The sequence below is a fragment of the Phoca vitulina genome, unplaced genomic scaffold (assembly GCF_004348235.1).
Source record: "Phoca vitulina isolate PV1807 unplaced genomic scaffold, GSC_HSeal_1.0 scaffold6, whole genome shotgun sequence".
Lineage (NCBI taxonomy): Eukaryota > Metazoa > Chordata > Mammalia > Carnivora > Phocidae > Phoca > Phoca vitulina.
Window position 1 is genome coordinate 55,535,258 of NW_022589709.1, and position 23,341 is coordinate 55,558,598.

The 23,341-nt window shown below is 37.9% G+C and overlaps 1 protein-coding gene across 2 annotated transcripts; it reads right to left on the reverse strand.

Annotated features, from left to right (window-relative positions):
• Positions 1–1,024: 1,024 nt before the first annotated feature.
• On the reverse strand, positions 1,025–22,380 carry GTF2H2C (GTF2H2 family member C). Of its 2 annotated transcripts, none has more exons than XM_032404257.1 (16): positions 22,318–22,380; positions 18,963–19,046; positions 18,010–18,087; positions 17,646–17,682; positions 17,131–17,217; positions 14,690–14,740; positions 14,298–14,352; positions 10,574–10,679; positions 9,265–9,355; positions 9,009–9,096; positions 8,279–8,386; positions 7,001–7,064; positions 5,134–5,237; positions 4,474–4,576; positions 2,596–2,635; positions 1,025–1,753 (listed from the first exon to the last, which is right to left on the reverse strand). In XM_032404257.1, exons 2-16 carry the CDS (start codon positions 19,016–19,018, stop codon positions 1,634–1,636), a joined length of 1,188 nt encoding a protein of 395 aa, XP_032260148.1. In that variant the 5' UTR covers positions 19,019–19,046; positions 22,318–22,380; the 3' UTR covers positions 1,025–1,633. The 2 variants fall into 2 exon arrangements, with proteins under 2 accessions (XP_032260148.1, XP_032260149.1); XM_032404258.1 differs by having other exon boundaries at positions 22,283–22,319.
• Between the last annotated feature and the right edge of the window lie 961 nt (positions 22,381–23,341).

The window sequence follows — 23,341 nt, forward strand, 5'->3', positions numbered from 1 at the left end:
GATTTATTTATTTGAGAGAGCGCACACAAGCAGGGGGAGGGGCGGGGAGAGAAAGAGAGAGACAGAGAGAAAGAAGCAGATTCCCTGCTCAGCTCTGCACAGAACCTGACTCAGGGCTGGATCTCAAGACCCTGAGATCATGACCTGAGCTGAAATCAGACGCTTAGCCGCTGAACCCCCCAGGTGCTCCCAGACTTCTGTAGGTTAGATAAAACAGGTACCAATGTAGGTCTTTCATAGAAGTGGCTTAAATGCAAACTTTCAAGAAGCAGAGATATTTGTATTTCATCTGCTGAACAAAACACAACTTCTTAAAAATGGAAATTAATGGGACACCTGCCTCTTGATCTCGGGGCTGTGAGTTCAGACCCCACATTGAGTGTAGAGATTACTTACATAAATAAACTTTAAAAAAATGGAAATTAATTTTGAAATTTTAAAAAGAGTATATTGAACACCATTTACAAAACATATTCCTAACCACGAAAGTGAAGCAATTTTTAAATTAACTTTTAAAAAAAAATTTCTCTATTTCAAATATAAGCGTCCTTTCTAGTATTATAGTAACAAGTGGTCTGGGAGTCAAGAGGCTAGGTTAGTCCCAGTTCCAATACTAACAGGAAGGTGACCATTCTAGCCACTGTTCTCTCCTCACATGAGCAAATTAACTATCAGGTGACTCATTTATTTCTTCAGGGTCACCATCCTGTGGACCGCCAGAGTCCTCAGTTTTAAGGTGTCCAAATCTCTCCTGGGATTTCCCCTGTCTATGCATAACCTGCCTGGCACATGACAGATGAGGTGGTACCCGATCCGCATGCTTGGTATGGACTTAGGAGGCACTCAGTACATGGTACTTTCTTAAACATTACAATAAAATCTACTTAGGCTTTTTTTTTTAATATTTATTTGAGAGAGAGCACAAGACAGAGCAGAGAGCACAAGCAGTGTGCTTGTGGGGGAGAGAGGCACAGGGAGAAGCAGACTCCCCACTGAGCAGGGAGCCCGATGTGGGACTCGATCCCAGGACCCTGGGATCAAGACCTGAATCGAAGGCAGATGCTTAACCAGCTGTGCCACCCAGGTGCCTCTGAATTCACATTTATACTTAATTTTCTGTTCACACTAAAATTGAATAAAAGTAAATTAGAGATTCTGTATTTACTTTAATTATAAAGCAATGAAATTACCACATCAATTTAATCATAAGTAACTTAAATACAATAATGTGTGATTACTTTGAAAACATTATAACAAAATAATAGAAAACAAAATTAACCGAGTGAACTAGCATAAATTCTGGGCATTTCTGTGACAGGACACAAATTTTAAAATTTAATAAAATCCTACATTTTCTTTTTTTCCCCTCGCCTCTCCCTTTTTTTTAAGTTTATTTTACCTTGTAGCAATCCATCGTAGGGCTCGAACTCATAACCCTGAGATCAAGAATCTCATGCTCTTCCGAATGACTGAGCCAGGTGCCCCAATCCTACATTTTCTTAGCAAAAAGTTTCTTAAATCAGATTTTCCTTTCAAACTGGTCTTCATATCTTAATTGGAGCTTCTGAAGAATCACTTTATTAACAGTTGCAAATGTCCTTTTAACACATACAACGTGTACTGTATGTTGGAATCAAATACTTGAAGAAGTTGGAATCTTATGAATACAGCCAGGACAACAGTGAAGAGAGTCGTGAACAAAAACATCACAGTCCACACAGAAAACATTTTGGCACACAGCACAAACATAGACCTGCAGTGAAAAGAAGAAAAGAAAATTTAGAAAGTAGTTTCCAGAAGTACAGCACAGCTAGAAGACATTCAAATTGCTCTGCTCTTTTATCGATCAATTTTCCCCACCCATTTACCTACTTTATTACTTCCAATGTACTATTTATTCTCAAATCTAAGGTGACTATTTTACCAAAAAAACTATCCCTTACAAATGAGAAAATTACTTTGTTTTGACACCTTAACGTCTCTTGTATTGTAAAACATCCTTAATTACTTTGTTTTAAGTAATTATCCGGGGAAGACACATAAGCTTGAAATTAGTACTAGTTTCAAATGCTTACTCGTTCCTCTGATTTGATTAAAAAGAAAAACATAAATCTTTAACATAGATTTAGTTATTGCTAGGGAATGACCTCACAGCTGCACAAGTTATATTCCCCTTTTATTTAACTATTAAAGAATATGGAAAAAGACACATTTAAGACAAAAAGAAAAAATCCATTTTATCTCCACCTACTGTTATACTTCTGAGGAATAACCTGATATGAGCCTGGTTTTCAGTAATGTACTGAAAACTTCTAACGCTAGCTATTTCCTCAATATTTCTTGTATAATACTTAATATTTATTTATCTTTTTTTGTAAAATATTTTACTTATTTGTCAGGAGAGAGCGCACAAGCACTGGGAGAGGCAGAGGGAGAGGGAGAAGCAGGCTCCCCGCTGAGCAGGGAGCGCGACATGGGACTCGATCCCAGGACCCCAGGATCATGACCTGAGCTGAAGGCAGATGCTTAACCAAAGCTTAACCAAAGCCACCCAGGTGTCCCAATACTTAATATTTAGAAAGCACATGAACTTACATGTTGGTCTTTCAATTCCCCCTGACATCCATAACAAAATCTGAAAAAGAAAGTTTAAGAATCATTTTGTTAGGAATTCACTCCTTAAAATAGCTCGGCAAAATCTCAATAACAAGAATCCTGTAATTAATAAGTACTTATCTTCACACACGACTTTTATGAGAAAAACAGAATTAAGAATACCAATAACTTAAGAAAATTCTACAGTATATCCCAAGATCATCTCACAAAGCAAAATCCTACTTTAAAATTTTTTTTAAATTTTATTTTCATCAAGGTTAAATAGGAGCATGATTTCCCTACTGGGATTCTGTGAGGGAATTAAGCCCTACAGAAAATAATCTGAGTGACTATTCTTCAACTCTCCTGAGAATAGCAGGTAGCTGGTATAATTCTAGATGGACAGAAGAGAAGTTAATTTATGTGTGGATACCTGAGGGCTTAATTTTCAAGGAATGGTTTAAAGAGTTAAAAGTTCTCAAGACTTACTACCAAAAATAGCAGCCCTCTCCTTACCAACCCCACTTCATTTCCAGCTCCCCGAACAGTTTCAAAACTTCTAACTGTTACAGTGCTATTTCTTGTGTTTTTCTGGCATTGGCTATAAACCTCCAACTAAGGAAGATCAGAATTTAATTCTCTTTCAAACCTCTTGATCCAACAGCATGTACACACACATAACTAACACCATTCTCAATTCTTTGTGTACTAAAATCATTTTGAATAGAAAAATATTAAATGTTTAGTTTATTATGACTATAAAAACATATTCAGCTGAGCCAAGTAATACAATTCTTCTTCTCTTCAAAATATTTTTTTCCTGGAGTTAATAACTATACTGTTGTCCACAAGCTTAGTTTTCTATATAATTACCCCAACTCAGCCTCAACCTTTCCCTGAGAAATCTCAATGTCGTCCCTATGGTCACCCACATCAAGAATTCTAGTTTTCGCCCTCTTGGTGACATCTCTCCTGCAGCATTCTGACCTTCTCCAAACTGGACTATTCTCCACATCTGACACAAAAGTGTTATTCTGGAATCTCCCCTTATCATCATCCTAGGGCTTTCTTAAGCCACGTTTGAACCAGATCAATATTCCTATTCTCTTCCAGTCATTCTCTTTCTCAGGTCCTTTGAATCATCTCTTCCACAGCTTCCCCAGAGTCTCTTTTTGAGGCCTTGTAAGTCTGAAAATGTCTTCATTGACCTAACTGATAGGTTTGCTAGGTATGTAATTTAAGTTGGTAACAACTGAAGGAAATCACTTCCTGGCAATAGCCAGTATTGCTGAGACACAAAACAATTTTAATTCCAGATTATGTGACCTAATTTTCCCCCTCCAGAAATGTTTAGTTTTTTGCTGCCTATTCTAAAATTTCACAATGATACACTTTAGTGTGGGTCTATTTTCCCTATGTTAGGCACCTGACAGTTCCTTTCAATCTATAAAGTTCTGTCCTTCAACAGTAGACAATATCCTTAACTATTTCTTACCTACTCTTTATTTGATCTTTTCTCTGTTTCTCTAACTATTCTAATACTAGACCTTCTGGATAAATGCTCTGGTCTTACACCACAGAAATCAGGTAAGGTTGCAAACCAGGACTGTTTTGTTGTTTTAGAGAGCTGATTTATCAGTATTTGACTACACTTACTATACAGAGATGGGCTTAGGGAAATTAATAGATTTCTGGAGATCCAGATCTGTTTAATAATGAGTCACTTCAGTCACAACCAAGGCATTCTACCATCTCATTTTCCAAATTACAAGTAATCTTGCCCAAGTTAATATGACTATCTTTTTTAATGTAGTAACAACACATTCAAACATTATTCTACCACATATAACAGATATAAATTAATCAAAACTCATATACTTTTCTCCATTATGTTCTTCTAGAGGAAGTTCTCGAAAAGCATCCAAAGGAAATAAATGATGGTAAGACCGTGCCAAATGCGGAGCAGACACCAAAGTAAGACCTAACAAATAAAGCAGAGAATCATGTTTAATAGCCCAAACCTCAGTAAGACAATGGCTGACATGTCAAATAATAGGCTAAATATTTTCAAGGTTTTTTTAGGACTGCTGGTATTGATTTCTTCATTTACATATCACCTTAAAAAGGAGATTCCAGGATGGAGTCTTACTTCTGTCACTAATTGTGTGACCTCTCTTGGCCGTTTGCTTACTTAAAAATGAAACAAAATTCTACAATTCTATCACTTTAATTCCTCATTGTCCTTATATATATTTTATGAACGTTAAGAGCTACAAAAATGTCTACTAGATCTACAGCAAAGCCTTTAAAGAACATACTCATTTCAGAGGGAGAATCAGAAAACTGTTCTAGAATGCCACGTTTATTCTTAGAAATGGAGTACTGGGTACTCAATAAAAAAAATAATCCTTTTCTGATTCTCACAGATTAAATTCATAAATATAGGCAGAGCTTAACATTTATATTTACTTTATTAGCAATATAGGTAAGAAGTTATTCAAGATTAATTTACTAGATAAAGAACAGTTGGTTTCTCACCACAGATTTTACATTCAACTGGAAGCTCACAGTACTTTGCCCGACACTGTGGGCAGAAATACCCTCCTAATGTAAGTCCTGGCTCAGTGTTGCTATCCAAGTGCCTGTGGGAGGAAACAGTACTTTTAAAGTGATATATAAAGATGGGAATGGTTATAGCAAAACAAAGTATGCTACCTTGATTTTAAAATCTTGAAGTTGTTTCATAGTTCATTTAAGCGAGGTTCATTCTTCTTTTCTCTCTGCATTTCTGTTTTGAATAGTGTGTATTAATGCTTTTTTTTTTTTTTTTTTAAGTAATCTCACACCCAATGTGGGGCCCGAACTCACAACCCCGAGATCAAGAGTTGCATGCTCTTCCTACTGAGCGAGCCAGGGGCCCAAATTGCACTAATGTCCTTAAATTCACTCATCTTTTCTTCAGGGACTCATCTGCTGTTAGTCCCATCCAGTATATTTTTCATTTCAGACACTGTATTTGTCTCTAGAACCTTGATTTGGGTCTTTTTTGTAATAGCTGTTTTAATACTTTGCCTAATTCCATCAACTGTGTTGTTTCTGAGTATGTTTCTGTTCTATGATTCTCTCCTTATTATGGGTCATATTTTCCTACTTCGTTGCATGCCTGGTCATTTTTGATTTGCTGCCAGACATTATGATTTTTCTTTGTTTTAGGTGCTGGATTTTTTGGTATTCCCTTAAATATGTTGGGGCTTCTTCTAGAATATAGTTAAGTAACTTGGAAATAGTTTGATCTGTTCAAAACTTGCTTTAGAGTTCATTAGGCTATCCAGAACAGCTGTTAGTCTAGGGTTAATTTGGTTCCATTACTGTGGACTCTGTTCAATGCCCACTGTTAAGATATCCCTCCACACTGACTGGTAGGACCATGAACTGTTCCCTGCCCCATGTGAGCTCCAGGGATATGCTGCCTGCTCCTATTCAGGGGTTCTTTCCTTGGTCTCTAGTAGCTCCCACACAAATGTGATGATCATAACTCAGCTGATGACTCATGGGGAAGTCTCTGCAATCTCGAGAGCTTTCTGTACAGCTCTTTACTTTCTAGCACTGTGCCTGGAAAACTACAGCCATTTCAGCCTCCCCAAACTCTGAACTTGGTTTCCTCACCTGACCACGACCTCCAGGCTCTGGTTGGGTTTTCCCTCCCTGCACTGCAGCCTGGAAATTCTCTCGAGGCAGTAAGCTGCACTCACAGGGCCCACCTCATGTGTTTCCCTGCCTTCAGGGATCATTACCTGCACTGCCTGTTGTCCACATCTGAAAATCATTGTTTCATATATTTTGTCTGGTTTTCTGGTAAGAGGGAGGACAGTACATTCAGTCCCTATGGTACCTTTATAGCTGGAGACACAACTCTTATTTGTGATTTTTAAGAATTACTTTCTTTAATTTTGTTTTATAATTATGTAAACTATAAAGCTCTAAAGTTAAAGCAAGGTATGTTCAGAAAGGTCTAGGAGCCATCCCTTTGCCTTTCTCCACGTACTGCCCAAGTAAATATTTTTTCAGTTTTTACTTTTTATTTCCATTACTATTTTTATCATTAATATAAACAAGTATGTATATCCAGTCAAATCTCCACCCTCTTCTTAGATGAGTGGCAGCATACAATACACTTTTCTCTACTTTGCTATTTTACTTAGTAACAGATCCTGAGGATTACTACACAGGAGTAAACGGAGATAGTCCTCACTCCTTGTTACAGCTATATAGAAGGTAACCTTTTTACAAAAGCCATTACACCCCAAGCCCATATAACTCAGTTTATATTTTTTAATTTATAACTTATAGGAAAGAATTAAAAATGTCAAACATAATCACTGAGAGTTTCAAGGTTTTTACTTACGCCATGCTGAAAGAGGGTTTTGCATCTTGATCAGACAGAGAAGCAATGGTATGCTGGGGAAATCCTTCATAGAAAAAAATGTGTTACTTTCTTTTTTCAAGCAAATAGCAAAATTGTTGGATTAGGAACCTAAAAATGTTCCTACCAGAAAGCCCACAAAGTTGTACAAAAGTTCTCTCTCCTGCCTTTCAGATTTGTTTACTACAGTATGGTCAGGCTGACTGTAATTCCAGGTTATGAGAAAAATTAAAAGTGGAGAATGTGGGGGAAAGATCTGTCCATACATATGGTTGCAGATTCTTAAGTTTATAACTATCTAATTTAATACAACACACACTGCTTTTTAAAAATAAAATGTTTGTAATTTTTAAATACTTCTGATACATTGGAGTAATCTATTACATAGTTGTCCACTTTCATTTTATATAAGAATATACTTCTATGCTTAAAATTTTGGAATGCCTAAACCCATGTAGTTTGTTTTCCATACATATTTTTCAAATTCTGACAACACGTCCAAGAAAAGCAAAAACAATAAAAAAAAAAAAAAAAGATTTCACTACATAAAAATTTTAAGTCTATCTATATAGCAAAACAAATAAGTAGGGGTGCGTGGATGGCTCAGTTGGTTAAGCATGCAACTCTTGATTTCGGCTCAGGTCATGATCTCAGGGTCATGAGATCGAGCCCCACACAGGGCTCCATGCTCAGCATGGAGTCTGCTTGAGATTCTCTCTCCGTCTCTCTCTGTCCCTCCCTAAGCTTGGTGCGCACACTCCCTCTCTCAAATAAATCTTTTTTTTTTTTTTTTTAAGATTTTATTTATTTATTTGATAGAGAGAGACACAGCGAGAGAGGGAACACAAGCAGGGGGAATGGGAGAGGGAGAAGCAGGCTTCCCGCTGAGCAGGGAGCCCGATGCGGGGCTCGATCCCAGGACCCTGAGATCATGACCTGAGCCGAAGGCAGACGCTTAACGACTGAGCCACCCAGGCACCCCTCAAATAAATCTTTAAAAATAAATAAATATCTATTTTATTTTTATTATTTTTTAAAGGTTTTACTTATTTGAGAGAGAGACAGAAAGAGCAACAGCAGGAAGGGCAGAGGGAGAGGGAGAGGGAGAAGCAGACTCCCCACCGAGCAGGGAAGCCCCATGCGGGGCTGGATCCCAAGACCCCAAGATCATGACATGAGCCGAAGGCATACGCTTAACCGACTGAGTCACCCACGTGCTCCTAAATATCCACTTTAAAATAACACAAAATAAACACTTACCCATGCGAATAAGTGAACATTCAGAACTTGAGCTAGCAGGCGGAGGACTAACATGATGTGTCAGCAATTCTTTATAATGGCTTTCATCTAAAATAACATGGTATGTGCCTAATTAGACAAAAAGTAAAAGAAAAATCAGCTTTCCAGATATAAGTATCAATTGTAATTTTTTCTTTTTTTTTTAAATTTTATTCTAAGTCATCTCTACACCCAGGCTCAAACTCACAACCCCAAGATCAAGAGTCGCACATTCTATCAACTGAGTTAGTCAGGAGCCCCTCAATTGTAATTCCTATGTAATTCTGTAAAAGTTTTGCCATCTGAAAATGTACATTTTCAAAATAAGTATTTAAGTTAAATTATCATTTTTCAAAAACCTCATTTAAATGACATCTCTAAATTGACTTCTCTGGGAATAACTATAATTACAATTTAATTAAAGCCAAGTTGTAAGATCTTTACAAAGTATCACATATTAGTGAAATTTCTAGCATTTCAAGAGTTATTAACACTTCCTCTAAACACTGACATAACTACTGAAAAGTCCCTGCATTTTGAGATATCTTATAGAATCAATGATACATTTAAGATGACTATCCGTATTATGGATTTCAGGACATGAAGTGATTTAAATTTAGTACCGTGAAAACAGATGAAAACATACTAATTAATAAATTGTTACTTCTTACAGAGTAATTATGAATAAATACTGAAGAATCTAGATATATACCACCAGTTTCACGAGCAAGTACAGTGCAAACCCGAACCTCTGCAGATAATCCGATAACAGACACTCTAATTTTAGCTGCCTTTAGGGTCTTCATAAAATCCATGTAAATAAAGGGTTTCAGGGGAAGGAAAAAAACATGCAAAAATTAGTATGTTTGAAAAACAGAATTTTCTGAAAACTAGTAATAAATTCACTATAGAATTCTCTTTAGAGTTATAACTCTGGTTTTGATTATAAGGAAAGGTAGTGGTTCTACCTTGATTAGATCATAGATATTAGACGGATCACAAGTTGTGAGGCTGCTAAAGATGATTAGGACTTCTCTACTTGTATGTCCAGGCATGTGTCTACAGAAAGATAAAATATATTCCCATTAGGTATAACAAATTAATAAAAAATTTACCCAGACAAAATAGTACATGTGGTTTATATATTTAGACTACAGAATATCTCATTTGTTTTAACATTGCAAAGGAATGAATTGAGTATACTCTAAACATGTTAAATTTTTCTAAAATTAGCTACACAAAAAACTGATTCATTTATTGTTTCCATAAATATTTACTGAATACTCTTTTAGGTTCTAGGAACAGAGTAATAAGCAAGAATGAATGAGGTTCCTGACATCATGAAGCTTACAACCTAGTAGATTCGTTTTGTACAAAGTCTAACGTGTACACTGGAAAGTATGACAATACCATGTGGATCAACTTTAAGGTGTGTCTTGACAATAGTAACATGCTTCTTTTTTAAAGGCTATAATTTAACCTCATGGTGATTCAGAGTGATAATATTCATAAACATTAATTTTTGTGTATCATTTAATTATATGATAATTTATAGGACTTTAGGACATGATGAACTATTTTCCCCTATCTAAATCTACGTAAATAGATTTCTATGCAATCTTAATCTATGCAATTTTATCAGCTATTTATAGCTTTCCTGCTTCTATCTGCATTGCTGGGCCTTCAGGTTTCATTTGTGGATGCTGCTCTTGTGCCTACCTCTAATGTGGGTGTTAGCTTCTTCTCACCTACTTCAAAACTAGAAAAATATCTATTATATAAAGCTATAAAAGTCAGGACAGACTATCCAGGGACAAAATATATGCGCTAGCACTAATGGAATATTTCCATTAGGGTCTCAGCTACCTTCCACATATTTGAACTCGCTGGAAGAGTACGCTATTAATTTGCAGATGTGCTACAAAGTAAGTTAAGAGAAGTCAATAAATGTGCAAAAAACTCACAGTTATTACGCACATTCAATTTCATATACAATCTAATTTTTAACAAAATACTTTTTCATCAACATTTTATTTTGTACTAATATTGCTACAGTTTTAATTATATTTTTCTAAAACCTCTAAGAATCTATCTTACCAACTCAAACGTAAAATAAAAATTACAAACAACACCACACTAAACATCATAAACGACATTACATATTTCTCTTAACGGTTTCATTGCAGCTCAGTTTATGGAGAAACATACTGATACGTGTTCATCTCCATTCAAAAAAAAATGGACACCAATTATAAATAAAAAATGTAAAATACCAACTTTAGAGTTTGCATAGCCATGCTTAAGGAGTTATAGAGGGATGGCTCTCCATGACAGGTCATATCTACAGCTTTCTTCAAAGATGTTACATGTTTCCTTGGGTTTCCTAAAATAGAAATGGCATAATCTACTTATAATAACATTTTATATATACATTATGGAAATTTGTTTCTCCCCATATTTACTTATCTATGTTGTTAAAGAATAGAATCTCTTTGATTTACATTTTTAGCAAGTTGCACTTTTATCAGAGGCGTTGTTATATCAACTTTTACTTCATACTGAAAGAATAAAAATAATCTGTTTCTACGAACTAGCACATTTTCTTTTTTTAAGATTCTATTTATTTATTTGACAGAGAGATAGAGAGGGAGCACAAGTAGGCAGAGCGGCAGGCAGAGGCAGAGGGAGAAGGAGGCTCCCCACTGAGCAGGGAGCCCGACGCGGGGCTCAATCCCAGGACCCTGGGATCATGACCTGAGCCGAAGGCCGACGCTTAACCGACTGAGCCACCCAGGCGCCCCACATTTTTTTTTTTTTAACGTGGGGCTCGAACTCATGACCCCGAGACCAAGAGTTGCATGCACTACTGACTGAGCCTGCCAGGTGCCCTATTAGCACGTATTTTAAATATTACTAACTTCAAGTGCAAAACTTTTTACATTTAAGACTCACACATTTTCACATTGTCACATCTCTTAAGTCACGCCGCGTCGCACCATCACTGGCAGCCAGGGAGCACCTGTGCGGCACACGTCACGGCCTGCTCCCACGTGACGTCACTGCCTGCTCCCACGTGAGCCTACGCATGGCTACCGCGGTGCTGTTCCAACTGCACCTGTACATTGTTTGTGCTATTCGTGGCTAGTTTCACTGCCATTTCAAGTGTTTCTACAAAAGGTTCTATTTTTATGTAGAAAGGCAAGGAACAGAGCAGTGAGGTATATATTATCAGTGAAGCAAAAATTCATTGATGGAAGAATGACTGCAATTCCCTATTTTTCTTCAGGGGATTAAAAAAAGAGCTTTAGGGGCGCCTGGGTGGCTCAGTCGGTTAAGCGGCTGCCGGCTCAGGTCGTGATCCCAGAGTCCTGGGATCGAGCCCCACATCGGGCTCCCTGCTTGGCAGAGAGCCTGCTTCTCCCTTTCCCTCTGCCTGCTGCTCTGCCTACTTGTGCTGTGTTAAATAAATAAAAATCTTTAAAATAAAAAAATTTTTTTTTAATTTAAAAAGGGATTTAGAAGACCTAAGAAAGGAAGATTTCCGCAAATAAATACAGCTGTGTTATCTTCTGTTACCGAAATTACATCTGAAAAGATTGTCTATTGCTATTTTCTCATACCAAGCAATACATTTTTTGGTGTGAACAATTTATATATATCATCTGACACTGTATCAAATTTTAACTGCTAGGGTGTTTCCTTCTTGATAGCTGATAAAACAAAGGTATCTTACAAATGATGCAATCTTAGATTCAATGACATACGGTATTCTTCTGACATCTTCTCCTATTTCAACACCATCTTCATGTTAATTAATGATAATCAAAATATCATTAAATTGTTTGATCACATAATTCATCAAACTACCTCCATACCATTGAACATGTCTTCCCAATTTGTCACTACTGTTACGAAGAGTGTATTTGTAGAATGAGGCTTTTTCTTCTTTCATAATGCTTCTTAAGTATAAATTCCAAGGAACAACCATTTTTATATCTTTTCCCAAAAATGTTAAATAAATTAATCAGTCTATCAGCACTATAGGTACCAGTTTCTCCATGGTTCCACAAGCAATATACTGCTTTTTAAACTTCATTTTGTTCATTTAAAATATATAAAATAATAAAATGTTGTTGTGTGGTATTGTTGTACCACTTGTTTGGCTAAAATTTCTTTTTTAATAGCTATTTCGTTTCTCTTTTTATTCTGGTATGAATTATCTGTTGTCTTTGTCCATTCATCTACTTATAGCTTCTTCGTGTTCTTATTTATCTAAGTTTTAAAATACTAAGCATTTGCCATTATTTAATACATATTTCAAGTATTTATTTAATCTCGGGATCCTAAGATTTTAGAAATGAAAAGTACATCACTAAGTCCAAATCCCTCATTTCATAAGTGAAAAACGAATCTAACAAGTTAAAAGATTTGCCTAAAGACAAATACCTACCCAGTGGCAGGACCAGCACTTAAACCTACATCTCCTGGCTCTCTAGCCACTTCTCTTTCTACCATACCATACAAAATAGTTCGTTCACCTCCTATTGTATTGTGAGTATAGGAAAAAAGCGAACTCGATTACTGTCAGTGTGGTTTACAGCAGTGATTCTGATCAGACAGACAAGGAGTGCCGTCAAGAGGCCTATCAAAATATCCAGAGGATTTTTCATCCCTATACGTATGACTTCTCTGGCACCCATAGAAAACTACTCTGAATGTGAGAAGGGTGCCAAGAGGGTCCTACGTCCTTTCCTGGGAGAAACCATCCTGTCCTCATAGTATAACAAACCAGCTGCTTACCCTGCTTCCATCCTGCTCCAGGAGCAGGCATGTAATCCAGGCCTACCAACACAATACTTCATTCCTCTGGCCACTTTGCTCATGGGTGGGCAAATCAGAAGCAGGGTCATTCCGAGACCTCCGTGGGACTTGTGCTGAAGCTACAGACTATGAGGGTCATGGAGACCCAGGGCTAGTAACAGACATCTTTTCACCTCACTTCAGAGAATGAAGCCAACCAGAGCCAGGAACCCTGGAAACTACCATGTGTGAAATCAGCCCTCCTTTAGATGGGAGTCAATAATTTCCCTTGTATACTAAAGCTAGTTTGAGATTTTTTTGGTTACTCATAACTGAATTTCTTGATCACACCAGGCTAACATACATTTCACTCCTTACTGCCATAGTGAAAAACTATTAATGATGAAAATATGTCATTTCAAATTTATCTGTATTGGTAAGGATGAAAGGATGAGAACCACATTTAAGGGATAGTGTATTTCACAGAAATTAAAGTAGAATTAGTGATGTGAATTTGTTAAAACAGCACCAAAACAAATAAAACCTGCAGTATCTTTTAACAGAATAAAATTCAGTTAGACATGTCATGTAAGCAGAAAAACTGAATTATTAATAATAACTGCAATTCAATTTTTAAATCCTTTCCTCTTTAGAGGTTTAACTTTTAAAAAATTAATTTTAAGGGCGCCTGGGTGGCTCAGTTGGTTGGGCGGCTGCCTTCGGCTCGGGTCATGATCCTGGAGTCCCAGGATCGAGTCCCGCATCGGGCTCCCTGCTCGGCAGGGAGTCTGCTTCTCCCTCTGACCCTCCTCCCTCTCATGCTCTCTGTCTCTCATTCTCTCTCTCTCAAATAAATAAATAAAATCTTAAAAAAAAAAATTAATTTTAAGATTAAGTGGATTTTTGGAATGGTTACAGTAATTTTATCTTAATACTTTCAGGATAAGAATGTATAAGTCTTAAATAAACATTTACATTCATTGCAGTAGTATTCATTACCGTACAGAACTCAATTTAAAACAGTTCGTCTTAGATACCAAGAGTTTACTGGAGGATTTAATCGAGGGGTTATTAAGTGTTTCACATGGAGAGCATAAAAGAAGTCTTCATTTTACTTATTAGGCAACCTTATGAACAGGGTTACAAGGTTGAGTAAATAGAGCCAAGTCCTTGAGTCCTATAGAGGTAATTTTATGCATACCTGAGAGTTCGGTCAGTTTTTCAGCTCTTTTACTCTTTGTTACAATTATTCCAATCTCAAAATAAAAACAAAAATGATTATTAACTTAACAAATTACTTCTTCTTCATAAGAATGTACATAATGAAAATAAATTAGTAATTACAAAAGACATAAGTAACATACGAGAAGCTTTTTCTCATGATGCTTTTGACAGAAATTTAGCTATGAGTTTACTGTACATTATTTAACTTTTAGAGTTGCCTTGCTTGTCACTGATAAGTGTACCAGAAACTGGTACACAATCTGGATCACTTAATAATTCACAGAATGTATGCCCAACGTTTTAAAAATAAATTAGAATTGGCAGTAATACCAGGAATCTAAATCTGAATTCCATCACTTATCTACATACCTGACTAATAGGATTTTGATCAAAATATTCTTCTACGAAGTATTCCAATAACTGTTTAAAGAAAACAAAAATACTAGATAAGGGCAAAATAATAACCATAAAGAAATGTTTTGTGAAACCTATTTATCAAGCGTCACTTCTCTTGAGATTTTTAGGCTCATAGATTTTCAAATATATTTAGTAAAATATTTTCAAATATTTTAGTAAAAATATTAAATAAACAAAAATAAATTTTAAAATATTCAAATAAATAAAAATCACAATATTAAATAAGCCTGAATTTAAAATGGTAAGTGATGAACTGGGTTTAACAGATAGAACCAGGGCGCTGGGTGACTCAGTTGGTTAAGGGTCCGACTCTTGATTTTGGCTCAGGTAGTCATCTCAGGGTCATGAGATTGAGCCCCAAGTCAGGTTCGGTGCTCAGTGGGGAGTCTGCTGGAGATTCTGTCGGCCCCTCCCCCACACCCTGGCGCATGTGCTCTAATAAATAAATCTTCAAAAAATAAAAAGATAAATAAAAGATGGAACCATTTGGATTGTGAGACAGATGTAATCTAAACATGGAAAGATCCTATGAAGCCAGAAACAAGAGAATGAGCATAACCGAGGATGGGTTTTAATAAATTACAAATAATCTGAATGTGTTTATAAACTGGGCAGAATGATCTAAGTCCAAAGACAATGAAAAGGGTTAATTGACAAAGCAAGACCCTGACTGGGGTGGGAGGACAGAAATTAAGAGCATAAATATTAGTCATTTTGTTGTATCATTTTCCTAAATGATGTGATTGAACTTCTACTTAGCTATAGTTTGTATTACAAACTCAAAAAAATGCATTCTTTAAAAAAATTTCTTCATGGGAATGTATAGTATTTACTCAAGGGAAGAGAGTAGACAGAAAAAAAGAACTATGACCAAGTCCTAGGGCATTCCAGAATTTTAAAGTGGGAGAGGGGAGCCTAAGATGAAATAAAAAGACTACATGTAATGAAAGTCAAAAGAAGGATGTGTGGGGTGCCTGGCTAGCTCAGTCCTTAGAGTGTGGGAATCTTGATCATGAGGTCGTGAGTTCGAGCCCCACATCAGGGGTACAGAATTCTTTAAAAAAAACCAAAAAAACAAAAACAAACAAAAAGAACAAAAAAAGAATGCCTTTCAGGAAGGATTAAGTGTCAACTATTTCAGTTGCTGCTAAAGATAAAAAGGAGTTGAGTTTCACATCCTGGAGGTTATGGTGGACCTTGAAAATGTAGTTGTGAAGGTTCCATTCCAACTGGAGTGTGTTAAAGAGAGAATGCTGTGGACATTCAACTGTGGAGAGTGGATCAGTACTGTAATAAATACACACACATTCACCAATAGAGAAGATAAAGGACAAATCTAATCTAGTAAATTCAGAAAACTTATGTACAAGAAAAGGAACGGAGGATTCTGGAGCAGAATTTAGTCCAGCAGTATGATTCAGCATCTACTTCATCCTACTCCTCTGAAGCCCCATTCATGACTGAAAAAAGTCCTGGGAAATTTCGCTAATACTCTTGCTTTTGGAAAGAAGTGAAGAGAGAGTATTGTTATCTTTTTCCTCTTCTACCAGAAGTTATGAATGAATAGGGAAAGAAATCAAGAACTAACCTTCCTTTCAGAAGAGAAGAATCCAAGCTTCACACTTAATTGAGGGAAAGAGTTCCAAGGCTGGGAATATCTCCTCATGGAAATGCATTACATCCTCCCTCCCCTGCCCAGTTAGTTAAACAAGATACAGGACAGTTAATATAATCTCAGAAGATAAAATGAACGCCTGTAAATCCAGCCGAGTCCGCACACCCCCCAAGCTGAGCTTCACCCCTTTGGCGCACACCGTTTCATCCCAGCTGCTATTCTCAGGCCACAGAAAAGTGGATAAAACATAAACTACCCAAGCTAAAATCAAGCTTTAGAAGGGAAAACATCCTCCACACAAAAACCTGTTCACAGATGTTCCCAGCAGCATTATTCATAAAAGGCCCCCAAAAGTGGAAACAACCCAAAGTTGTATACAATGGAATACTGTTTGGCAAAACTACAGAAAATTTGCTTCTGTTTTCCTTTCCTTTTTTTTTTTTTTTTTAAAGTTTTATTTATTTAAGTAATCTCTGCACGCAACATGGGGCTCGAAATCACAACCCTGAGATCAAGAGTCGCACACTCCTCTGACTGAGCCAGTCAGGTATCCCTGGGTTTTCTTTTTGTAATGATAAAAATGCTCTAAAACTGACTGTGGTAATAATGTTGCACAACTCTGTAACAGGCAAAAAATTTTAACAGTATATTTTAAGTAAGTTGATTTTATGGTATGTGAATTATATCTTAATAAAGATGTTATAGTAAAAAAAATTTTTTTTTTAGAATTCAGTGTCCTTTCTCACGTTTAGTATAAATTAAAATGATTTTACTATACCTTTAAAGTACAAGTCAGTCTATTTGGCTTTAAATCTTGGTCTTCCATTGTTCTTGATCCATCTACTACCACATAAAGATGACGCATCTACCAAAAATAAACCACAAATATAACAATTTTCAAATACATTTTTGACCAAAAAGTAAAAATGGCATTTACTATTTACATATTCTACACATATATATGTATATATATTTTTTAAGATTTTATTTATTTATTTGACAGAGAGAGACAGCGAGAGAGGGAACACAAGCAGGGGGAGTAAAGCGAGGGAGAAGCAGACTCCCCACTGAGCAGGGAGCCCGATGTGGGACTCTATCCTGGGACTCCAGGATCATGACCTGAGCCGAAGGCAGACGCTTAACCATCTGAGCCACCCAGGTGCCCATACACATATATTTTTAATATATTCTTCTAAAACATTTGTTGTCTTACTATTATTAATTCTGTCAAGACAGAATGCTTCTCTAACCCAACTAGTTCTGTACTGGTAAAGAAAAAAAATGTCAACATACCATTCCCAGTCGAACTTGTCCATGGTGCTCAAATACTCTGTTAAAATTATGCAAACATTTTAATGGAATGTCCTCTATTACCCAAAAAATCAATATAACTTTTCAACTAACCTGCATTTTCTAGTGAAGTAAATTATTAACTTATGGGGTTCACATAATTACAGGCATTTTGGACAGTCCCTGAAGACCCATTTCCCTTCTGAAGTGCTAGGTGGCTGGTTCCTTCCCCCTACTCAAGAGTTTAAAGGTCAGTTTTTCTGGAATACAGCTGAAATGAAGTACTGAGGAGTGGGTATAGGTGGACAGAAAGGCTTAAAGGAATCTATTTTATCTTTTGTAACACACCTACAAAAAGTTTACATACCTTTTTCTCTTTGCTTTGAAGAGAATGTCTTCTATCGTAGCTTTAAGTGATCCTGATTCATCTTCTTTAAGAATCTCCCTATAAGCAATATTTACTTGTTTGAAAAGCTAAAATTTTATTAACCCAAAAGAAATGAAAACATATGTCCACACAGAGATCTGCACATGAATGTTCACAGCTGCATTATTCATAAAAGCCAAAAAGTATAATCAATCTAAATGTCCATCAATTGATGAATGAATGAATGAAAACATGGTATACAACATAATGCTATTCAGTAATAAAAAGGAATGAATTACTGATCCCTGCTACAACATGGATGAACCTTGAAAATACTGTTGTATGAAAGAAGCGAGACAATACTGACCACATATTATAAGATTACATATACATGAAATACCCAAAAAGGCAAATGCATAGAGACAAAAAGTAGATTAGCAGTTGCCTACAGCTGGAGGTAGGAATGAAGTTAATCGCAAATGGGCATGAAGTATCTTTTTTTTTTTAATTTTTTTTTAAAGATTTTATTTATTTGACAGCGAGAGAAAGAGAGATCACAAATAGGCAGACAGGCAGGCAGAGGGAGAGGGAGAAGCAGGCTCCCCGCTGAGCACAGAGCCCGATGCAGGGCTCGATCCCAGGATGCTGGGATCATGACCTGAGCCTAAGGCAGACGCTTGACGGACTGAGCCACCCAGGCGTCCCTGGGCATGAAGGATCTTAATGGGGTGGTGAAAATTTTCTAAAACTGATTTATGGTGATGACTGCACAACTCAGTAAATCTTCTAAAAATCAATGAATTATAAGTTGGAAACAGGTGAATTTTAACATGCGTTAAATATACTTTAATAAATTTAAAAAACCAATCACTGAACAAAAAGAGAGATAAAGGTGTAGAAGAACAGTAAGAAACAATGTGTAAATGAGAAAGGAGTCATAATGCCCTACTCACCATGTCCTTTCATAGCCTCCTTCCCATCGCTTAGTTCTTTCAGGTTCTTCATCCATTTTTTCCTTAAATGTATTATTCAGTATCCTGTAAAAGTCACTGAGTGTGAATTTTCTAAAAATATCTGGCACAAAATTCATACATTTAAATGTGAAAAGTAAAGAGAGGGAAGCAAACATACAAAGTAAGAAACAGAGAATGCAAGGTCATCTAATTCTTTGCAATTTATTTAATAATTGTTGTTGAATGAAAATACTTCACAAAATCCTCATGGAACTCTTTTTCCTGTCCATAAGAAAAAATATAAACGTTTACGCACAAGTTTGGCACCAAGAGAGATAAGCATCTTTTTACAAATTTTTTTAAAGTTTTTTTAAAGATTTTTATTTATTTGTCAGAGAGAGAGCAAGCGCACAAACAGGGGGAATGGCAGGCTCCCCACTGAGCAAGGAGCCCGAAGTGGGACTTGATCCCAGGACCCTGGGATCATGACCTGAGCCAAAGGCAGACGCTTAATGACTGAGCCACCTAGGAGCCCCTCTTTTTACAATTTTTTTTTAAAGATTTTATTTATTTATTTGACCGAGACAGAGCAAGAGCAGGAACACAAGCAGCAGGAGTGGGAGAGGGAGAAGCAGGCCTCCCCCTGAGGAGGGAGCCCGATGTGGGACTCGATCCCAGGACCCCAGGATCATGACCTGAGCCAAAGGCAGACGCTTAACGACTGAGCCACCCAGGCGCCCTCTTTTTACAATTTTTAAAAACAAAAATGCATTATAGTCATAGGACAACACCACAGAACTATGGAAAGTGAGTAAAGGTACAGATGAAACAAGATTAGCTACAAATGATGGTTATTATTACAGCTGGGTGATGGATCATGGTGATTCACTGTACTACCTGTCCACCTTTCTATATGTGTGTGAATTTTCTTATAATAAAAAAAAATCTGGGGCACCTGGGTGGCTCAGTCGTTAAGCGGCTGCCTTCGGCTCAGGTCATGATCCCGGGATCCTGGGAACGAGCCCCCCATCAGGCTCCCTGCTCCGCGGGAAGCCTGCTTCTCCCTCTCCCACCCCCCCGCTTGTGTTCCTGCTCTCGCTATCTCTCTCTCTGTCAAATAAATAAAAATAAAATCTTTAAAAAAAAAATTTTTTTTTAAGTAACCTCTATGCTCAAAGTGGGGCTCAAACTCACAACCCGGAGACCAAGAGTCACATGCTCTACTGACTGAGCCAGCTAGGTGCCCCATCACAATCATGAGTTTTAAAATGAAAATTATTATTCATAAATGATAAATGCTTATAGCTCATAACTCAAAAAAGGACACAATATTAAATGTATATTATGATCACGGGCGCCTGGGTGGCTCAGTTGGTTAGGCGACTGCCTTCGGCTCAGGTCATGATCCTGGAGTCCCGGGATCGAGTCCCACATCGGGCTCCCTGCTCGGCGGGGAGTCTGCTTCTCCCTCTGACCCTCCCCCCTCTCATGCTCTCTCTCTCTATCTCATTCTCTCTCTCAAATAAATAAATAAAAAATCATAAAAAATAAATAAAAAAAAATAAATGTATATTATGATCTCAACTATTAAAAAAAGAAAAAGGAAATGTTCAGTAATTCAATACAACACGGTTTCATCTAGATGAAGGGTGACTGGTTTTTTGTTTTATTACTTTCTGTATTTTCATATTTTTCATATGAACATGTATTTCTTTAATAATCAGGGATAAAACTGGTGGTGGGGGAAATCTATTAACCAGAGCCAAGTAATAAACATTCTAGTCACATCTACACTTCCATCCTCCCAAATGGAATCTCCCTCCCCATCCTATGCTCTCACTTCCTTCAGCTTCCTTCTTCCATATATGATCAAAGGAATCATAAGGGCCAAGAAGACATTAAGGACAAAACAAATCCCATCACTGACAGGAGCAAAAATTAATTTCTGTAATAAGGACCATAAGCAAGACCTTACCCTCCACCTACATCATGGTTTTCTATAGAAAAATATATTTTAAAATCTGAAGAACTGACTTATAAATGGACTTTTGGAATGAAACTCTACTAACAAGTTGGAGACTGCTTTCATGGCATCACTGCTTTCTGTGGCACCTGCTATAATCAGGTATTATTTGCTAAAGTTCTGTATCTCTCACTGAATTAACAAACCATTCCCTGGCATTGGAAGAAATCTATTTGTTTCTGGAAATCTGGTGATCTACTTTAGTATATACTTCGGTAGATTGCCTGAAGTAATGACAAGTGACTTAATTCTAACATTTGTGTTATTTCAACACACTGTGCTGGTGCTTGTATACAAGTTTAATGATGAGTGCAGGAAGAGGATATGGTGATTAAATGAACTTTTTGATCCTCCATGAAAGTTTCTGTATTTACTGTGAATTACAAAAATCAAAGCTTACATAGTGTTCTTGATGTTTTTAAACTTAAATTCTTACAAAGTCACTACTGCCATCCATCATATCAATATTTACACTGCTATTTTATTCTTAATTTATTACTTTTAATTTTCTTAAAGTTCAGAAACACAGTGAGAACTGATGAGCAGAAACTGCAAAGAGGAACACTTCTGGCTCACTTCATCCAAGGACTTCCTAATTAGAGCTGACTGCAATGGGAAATTACAGGGATAGGACAGAGGTATTAGGCTCCCATAACTACAGATGTTCCAAGGGCAGTTGGAAGTTTATAATGCATGTTATTAATACAGAGGGAAGTTACGCATCCTGGAGAAAGATGTAGTTGGTGACCTCTTAGGTCCGTATCTCCAAAAGCTGATCCGTTTCCTGAGACTCCAAATCCAGAAAAGCCACTGTGCCTAGCGTCAGCCTGTTGGTGTGATTCCTGTCACACGAGCTCAGAATGCTACTGCAAACAAACGAGATCTGCACCAAACATCGCAATTTATGAAGCTTTTATTCACACCTTACCCTGCCAAGCGCTATTAGACATGGGTGATCACCATCCTGTTTTCATACAGGGAACTCGAGGCGCAAAAGGCCGGTAACTCTCTCGAAGTCACACAGCTGGAGGCAATCAAACTCGAACCCAAGACCACAATTCCCAAAACTCGCGTTCTGCTTTAGGGAAGGAGAGCCATTCCCTGGACTGCAGCCCTAGATGGTTCTATGCAGCTAAGAGACGGAAGTTGCCCTCCTCCCCCTTCACACGCTCCCTCCCACCCTCAACCCACAATGCACAAGAGGCTGGTCGGCCCCCTTCAGCCTCCGCCCCCCACCCCCCGTCGCGCCGCGAAGGCCCCTCCTCGCTGCCGTGCTCCCCAGACGGTCGGTCCCCACCTTCGCTCAGCGAGGAGCTCTACCCGCGGACTCACCGGTCTCGTAGGACGCCGCTCTACCCGGAAGCTCCGTCCAGTCTGCTCCGAGGCCTCGGCGGAAGTCCTTCCCCTGCGCGCGGCGGCGACGCACAAACGTTCCGCTTGCTGCGAGCGTCGGTCGCTGGAGCAGGGCGCTCGGGGGCCGGGCGTCCCAGAAGCTGATGAGGGTGCGAGAAGGAGCCTCTTGCCCCGCTTTCAGCCGTTATTCACAAAAAGGCGGGAAAAGTGCGGGAAAAGTGATCTCTGTTCCGCCGGGTAGCCGTCGACCTGGGATCTTAGGAGCTTGAATTTTGTGTATTATTTCTGTAAGGTTGGCATGAAGGACTGATTGCAGCAGCGGCAACTAAGCCAGAACCTTGCGGTGCAAGAGTTTTCTGGGACTGCTCTGCTGCTCCTGTTCATGCAACAAGTATTATTGGGCACCTGCTTTGGGCCTGGTACAGTTCTAAGCACTGAGTAAATAGCAATTAAAAACTAATCCCTGCCCACCCCCACCCCCCCCCCCGTGGAATTCTTCTACTATGAATACATTTATCGAGAAAAGCATACTGTATCAAATGGTGATAGTGCAAAGAGAAAAATTAAGCATGGAAGGGGAACATGGTCCCAGCTTAACATAGTGTAGTCCGAGGAGTCCTCACTGACAGTTGAGCCATGACCGGAATAAGGAAGGGAGTTAACCATACTTATACCTAGGGCAAGACCTCCCGAGGCAAAGGGAACCACAAGGGCTAAGGCCCTGAGGTGGAAACCCATCCACGTGTTTCTGGGACTGCATGAGAAAACGGGTTGAGTGATGGCTGCTGAAATCGGCCGCGGGCTCTGAACATTTTAGTAACTTTGGAGGAATGATAGTGGTTTGGTCGAGGATAGTATGGCAGTGCAGCTAGTGAGAAGGGTTGGATTCTAGATCTTGTCGATAGACCAGATGTGTGTTAGGAAAAAAGATCCAATGACCCAAAAGTTTTCAGCTGAGCAACTGAAAGGTTAGAGTTGCAATTTCTGAGAGAATGGGGGGTGA